This window comes from Cryptotermes secundus, unplaced genomic scaffold (genome assembly GCF_002891405.2).
Source record: "Cryptotermes secundus unplaced genomic scaffold, Csec_1.0 scaffold2493, whole genome shotgun sequence".
NCBI classification, from domain to species: Eukaryota; Metazoa; Arthropoda; class Insecta; order Blattodea; family Kalotermitidae; genus Cryptotermes; species Cryptotermes secundus.
Window position 1 is genome coordinate 117,522 of NW_019718650.1, and position 7,199 is coordinate 124,720.

Below are 7,199 nucleotides of genomic sequence, written 5' to 3' on the forward strand. Positions count from 1 at the left end.
GCATAGCAAGCTGCATTTAATTTAGGTATAATTTGTTCAATATGTATTTTCCAAGACAGTGTACTGTCTACATGTATTCCAAGGAATTTTGTATCAAGTACTTTACAGATTAATTTGTTGGCATAACTGATGTCCAGATCAATTTGGTGGTTGTTTTTAGTTGTGAATGATATGTAATGGGTTTTATCAAAATTTAATGAGAGTAAATTGGCTTCGAACCATCTGTTTAAGGCTTCAAATACAATATTTATGTCATTTTTAAAGTTGTCAAATTTAGAGTTCTTAAATATTATACTAGTGTCATCTGCATCTATCAAGATAACACACTTGATGTCACCTACTGACAGAAATGCTACACTAAGTGATTAACATCAAACCAATCTCTTAAGCTGTGGCAGATATATGTTGAACCAATCTAATAGGCTTGTTAGTGCAAAGGTTTCCAGAATCAGAACTAATCTTCTTACAAGACAGGTAACTATTAGCATTGCAATGGTAGAGGTACTTGGTAAAGTTATGTAATTATAATACTTGAGAACTCTACATTCTGCAACAAAATAACACATTACACCCTACAATCAGCCAGATGCTGGGGCTCAGTTATAGTCCTCATTCCTGATCTCTCAATCATGAGTTCCATCTGTTCAGGTTCTTCAAGACAGTCTGATAGACATCAATTAACTACATATCTGGCAGTTCAGAACATGGTCTTAAATAGGAATATACAATTTATTTAGATGATAAAGATAGGCTGGTTTTGTAAAGGAATACAATTCTCATATACAGTTTGTTTGTGGTTTACTTTATGATGCTGTCAGTATCTCAGATTACATGGTATCAGATGGTACAATGATTGGTGAATAATGAACTGGAAAGGATTTGGAAGTGGTCATGGTTTAATTGAGGTAGTGGAAATGCAACAGAGGATGTTATGGCTTACAATGAGGTCTTCATTACAGTGACAAATCCACTAAGACCAATTTCTTAAAGTTTTACAAATGAAAAACCATTGCATGAAATGAGGGTTCTTTTCTATAGCATTTTTGTGATACTGTTACATGAATTATAGGGCTTTGTGTTGTTACTTTTCAAGAGCTCCCTCTTTCATTCAGCTGATATTACTAACATATGGTAGCTCTGAAAAGATTCAACTTAAGTAAACAACATAAGTGGAATTTGCCATCACTGGGAGTACTGGCAGGAATACAAATGGAAGGTGACATTGGAAGTCTTTTCTGACTGGCAGACTGAATTGCAAGCTCATCTCTGAGGGTGATATTGTCAATAAGGAGGGCTCTAGAAGGTGCTCAACTGCCTAAAGGAAGCATCCAAAAATGGGGAAAACTGAAGACTGAGTGCTACTGTATGACAATGTCCTAACATATCGACTGCTCCCCGTGCAGTAGTACTTCAACAATGTGGTACTGTCATGCTACCTACCACACTGTGATTTAATCTTGCTATGCAAATGAAGGAATGCTTGAAAGTCTCTCACTTCAAGGATACGGTGGGAGTCAAAGATTACATAGAAGATCATGTACTGTGGCCTCCAGAAACGTTTTCAGATGATGGTACAAACAATGACAGAATTGTGTGACTGCTGAAGAACAGCATTTAGAAGGTAAGTGCACCCAAAGGCTTCTTAGTGCTGCTACATTTAAGATATGAAGCATGTCCCAAGTATTATTATTTACACTACAATGTAACAAGAACAGATACAAAGTTTGAGGTAAATATTTGGTGGAAAAGTGCATAACAAACTTCTTAACATACTTCGATTTTCAGATTCATCTGCTGTTTCAGCATCAAATCGCTGTAGGAGGACTCGTATGTCTTCATTTAGTTGATTCCAATAGCGATTTACAACATTAAGAACAGCATCGTCTTGGGTTTGTCGTTTCTCCAATTGTTCAATACGCTGACGAAGTTCAGCTTCTAGTCGGTGTCGCTGCTCCAGGCGCTAAATCAGCATACACACACACACACACAAATGCAACAAAGTATTAGTTTTGCACCTTCTTTCTCTTAACAAGTAAATTAAATGATTCCTATACATGCTGACTTGAAAGACCACCAGACAACTGTTTTTCAACTATGCAAGTTTTTGAAGGAATGGCACACTGTCTACAAAGCAGATAAAACTTGGAATTTAGTTCCCTAAAGGAATCTTACATGCAGGCTTCACTGTATCTTCTTCTCACAGAATAAAATGGACTTTGTCATATTATAGCCTAATTTTATTACAAATTCCATCACAGACACGAAATGCAAACAACATGGCACAGGGTCTTTCATTTTGAGTTAATCTGGACAACTGAATAGAAATGTTCTGCTTTCATAAAACCTAAAGATTCAGCATTGTGTACACACAAAGCTACCAATGGATCCTGTCCTAAGCTAATTCGGTCTGGTTCATATCTTTGTAATGTACCTCTCTGACAGTAATTTTAATATTATCCTCTTGAACTTCTCCTGTTTTCAAATCAGAATTTTGTGTTTGTTTCTTGGATCCCCAATGACATGTCCTTACTTGATCTTATCCACATCAATTCCAAATTAACTTTAATGCTTTGTTATTTAACTCACATGCACAAGAATTCAGAATACCTCTCTATACAGTAAAACTGTAGTGATATTGTACGAGATCATGAGTGTCACACACCTGGGTGCAGGTAACTCTTAATTCTACCAACAATAGTCTCTGTCAATAGCTGTTAATAATGCTCATGGGAAAGGCTTATTTGCATGGGCTTCTTGAATCTTGTATTTTGTATGTTTACAATGTTTAAGTGTTGAGATGTTAGTACACAAAACAGAACCACTAGTCACAAAATAAATTATATGTACAAGGAGCGACAATTTAATTTCCAGAATGGCCGCAGTGTCTCGCTGGGGTGTTCAGTCAGGCAAACTCATGTACCCAAGCACGTTTCGATATGTTCCAACTTGATTTACATGAGCCACAGACCAAATGGGCCATTCATTCCCAAGCAGCAGAGGAAGCAGTACATGTCTGTGGTATACTGTTGGCGGAGAAGTGGCTGACAACAATACTGAGCAGTGGATAAACATCAAGTTTTGTGTGAAGATTGGTAAAAGTGCTAGTGAAAAGTTAGCCCTATTAAGAGTGGCTTATGGTGAATATGCTATGAAGAAATCAAGTGTTCTTAAATGCCACAGGCAGTTCACGAAAGGGCAAGACATGCAAGATGACCGAAGAAGTGGGTAGCCAAAAACACAAAGGACAAAGGCAAATGTGGACAGAGTACAAACCTTGGTGTGTTCAGATTGAAGATTAGGTGTGAGACTAAGCAGAAGAATTGAATATGACTAGGGAAACAATGCAACACATTATTATGGATGATTCTGGAACAAGAACAATTTCTGCAAAGATGGTGCCTTGAATCTGCAAAGATGACCAGAAACGTTAGTTTCACATTTCATCTGATCTTTTACACAATACAGAGATGTTTAATGGGGTCATTACCAGTGATGAAATGTGGTGTTTTCAATATGACCCAGAAACAAAATGCCAGGGCATTGAGTGGAAAACACAGAATTCACCTTGGATGAAAAAAGCCTGCATGTCTCACTCACAGCTCAAGACCATGCTTGTGTGTTTCTTCAATCACAGGGGGATAGTTCACTACGAATGCATTGCACAAGGGCAAACAGTGAATCAACAGCATTGTTTGGAAATTTTGACAAGGTTACAGGATTCTGTTTGGAGGAAAAGACCCGAACTCTGGCCTGATAAGCGAATTCTCCACCATAACAATGCTCCCGTGCATGATCCATTAAGAGTTCGCAAGTTCCTGGCTAATTTTTTTTTAATTCGCTTAGTGGGGGCAAATGCTAGACTCTTGTCTTCCTACCTTGGATTCTGCGGCGGCTATATTTCAACTCGGGTCAGGGATATCTGATATATTCAGCCCCTTTATACAGACCTTATGCAGACCGGGTACCAGACACCATTTCCCATTGTTTAGTTTTCCCTTTGTCATGGAGACTCATTGTTAGAATTACGATATTGCGTTGCTTCTGTTGTCTGGGACTGGGTACATTCCAATTGTAGCGTTGTAGTGGGAATGTGGATTGTTGTCTAGGAAATGACGGTTTGGATATGCACATTACAGTATTTTGAAGGTGACAGCAGCCACTAGTGCACAAGTAAGCAAATTCTGCTTCAACAGGGCCATTCCAGGAATTAAACTGCCACACCAAATATGGTAATGAAGATTATGTCTACTGGGATGTCAATCATGTAGGGCGGGAGAAGTTTACTAATGTTTTTGAAGAACCTGATCTTATTGGTTCACTCAGGGCCCCAATTCCAATCATCCTTCTCCTTGTATGCAGATCACTTTCCCAGCTCAGCTTACTATTCTATCCTGAAGATGGAAGCAGCATATTCCTCCCAAACACTGGTAAATTCCTAATAGACTACATGGTGTCATGCCCCCTGCAGCAGTAACCTTCGTAGTCGCCACCATAAGAATCTCAATCTCACATGTGTATGGTAGTTTGTACAGCAGATGAAATAAGATAGGAAATGTATGCAAAGAATAACAATTCTGGCATATTTGCCTGTCACTGTCTCTAGATTTGTAAGTCATGAATGCCAACGCTGAGGCTGAAACATGTTGACAAGTGTTAGTAAAACTCCCAACAGAAAACTTCATGAAAAGCCATTCAGATGTTCTGAAGTTGCTACTGGTCGATGGGTAGGCATGTCAAAGGCAAGTGTTATAAAGTTCTAGCAAAACATATGTAAGTTTATGGTAATTGATGAAATGAATATATATATATATATATAATTCCAAAAACATCAGATGTGTATGTATAGGTATCTACTTACTTGAGCTAATTTCTTGTTTTGGAACTGAAGAACTTTCATATCCATTTCTTCTAAGGTTGATATAGGTCCAATTCGTATGGGTTCAAACTGTACTTTCTTAATAGGTGGCTGTCCACTTGTGTTGCCATCTCCTTCCGCTGGTCGTTTTGCCATAATGATTCTATTAAACGACTTCAATCTGCAAAGCAAATTTTCTTATCTTTTCTTTTTTCGGAAATACTACCACCACAGTCAATAATTTCGTGGACTGGCTGCAAAGCGTCGTTGCAGTACACTACAGCAGATAGGTTGGGGCCCTGTTAGTTCATCTCTTGTTACAGTAAGAGGCACTTGTGTGCAAACAGTGTAAGCAGAACTACAGCCTCTATTGTGAACTGCAGTCACATGCGAGTGGCGGAAATCGAAAATGTGGCAGTTTGAAGAACGAGCAAACATCAAGTTCTGCCAGGAACTAGGCAAATCCCCCAGCAAAACATTTGGCATAGGAAGAATTTGCTGTTGCTACACGACAATGCCCCTGCACATCGCTCTGCTCTTGTCCAAGAGGAACTGGCAAGGCAACAGGTCACCGTTTTGCCACACCCTTCGTACTCACCTGATCTCACACCATGCGATTTCTTCCTCTTTCACTGCGTGAAAACAAAGCTACGTGGTCGTAGATTTCAGTCATCCGAGGAGGTAGTCAATGCCACAAGAGGAACCGTACAGGAATTTCTCACCAATATGTTTCAGCAATGTCTTCGGCAGCTATATCAACATTGGCAGACTTGCATAGCGGCCAACGGCAACTATTTTGAGGGTCAATGTGGATCTGTGTAAGTGTATGTGAATACCTTGTAATATGACGCGATAAAGCCACAGTCCACGAAATTAATGACTGTACCACGTATAATGAATCTCAACCTACACAAAACACAGCATTTGTGGCATTTAATAGAGCAGGTGCTTTTTTACAAACCTTGCCTGTAATTTTTTTAAGTTCAAACTGCAGCAATTAATTGTTCTGTTATAAGGCAATGTTTTCAGATTAATAATTACTTGGCCTGTAAAGAATAATAATTCTGGGTTATCTACTGAATAGGTGGAGGGACAAAAATCCTGGGAATATGCATTAAACTTCCTTTTTACTTAAGCTTACCAGTTGAATTTTTGTTATGACTAGGGCTGAAAGAGATGGAGATCTTCTACATCAGAGGGCAAGGAAGAAAGAAAAATTTATATCAGCTAAATACTTGAATTACAAATATGAAGAAATATGTGCTGTAATCTGAAAGTTTTCAAGCACCTGGATATGTTCATAGAGATTGTTTTCAGAATCTGTAAACACTGCTTTAATGTCTCTAATTATTGAGAAGCGTGTCTCAATCCATTCCACCTGATTTTATTACAAAACAGTACAGACTATGTCCCTAAGGTTTCTGAATAATGTATAAAGCAGAGGGCTAATCATCACATCACAATGATGGGATTGGCTTTACATTACATTACACTGTATTGCATTACCTGCATTCAAAGATAGTCAAAACGACTGTAGGATGTGGTATATGTCATTTAAATAAAAAACATATGTACAGCACAACTGAAGTTTTCACACAAGAAAATAACAGTTATACATGAGGCTATTCAAAAATACACCACATATATTATACATCAATACTGTCAACTTATGCTATTTACACAACCTTCAAGAAGATGAGGCACTTTTTTGATAATGAATATTCATTAGCCAAGTAGAATGAGTGTGTGTTTAAACAAAATTCTAGTGCTATTTTAAATAATGCTTTTCATTCATAACACTTCTGAGATCAGATGGGAAAGTATTGAATATTTTGATCCCAGCATAATATGTGCTTTTCTGAGAGCATGATAGGTTAGCAGTTGGTTTATGGAGATAGTTCTTATGTGTTAACATTGTGTTAACATTGTGTACATCTGCAAATTGTTGAAAATGTTCATTATTTGTAATGAAACTATATTAATGAAAATATATATTCACATGGAAAAGTAAAGGTCTCTAGTCTCTTAAATAGACCTCTACAAGAATTATGGCCGCCACCACCACGAGTACAACAATTTTCTTTTGTAACGTAACCACCATTTTGATGTCAGATTAATTACCCCACAAAACTATTCCATATTTCATTAAATAGTGAGAGCAAGCAAAATAAATTGATTTGAAGAGTGTTAATGTTGCTGATATGTGACATAGAACTGCATAACATGCTTCACTTAGCTTTGGAACCAACCAATTGATATGAATTTTCCACTTTAAATTATTATCAATGTGTAAGCCAAGGAATTTTGTGTTTACTGCCTCTTCTATATATATATATATATATAT

At 37.5% G+C, this 7,199-nt stretch overlaps 1 protein-coding gene across 6 annotated transcripts in view; it reads right to left on the minus strand.

Moving 5' to 3' along the window:
• Positions 1–7,199, minus strand: part of LOC111863959 (E3 ubiquitin-protein ligase Bre1) — a 92,176-nt gene that overhangs the window by 74,548 nt on the left and 10,429 nt on the right. For all 6 annotated transcript variants that reach the window (XM_023850840.1, XM_023850821.1, XM_023850830.1 and 3 more), the window contains 2 exons: positions 4,859–5,036; positions 1,774–1,960 (listed from right to left, as the gene is read on the minus strand). In XM_023850840.1, the coding sequence (XP_023706608.1) occupies positions 1,774–1,960; positions 4,859–5,011 (340 nt within the window). In that variant the 5' untranslated portion in view covers positions 5,012–5,036. The remainder of the gene's footprint in view (positions 1–1,773; positions 1,961–4,858; positions 5,037–7,199) is intronic.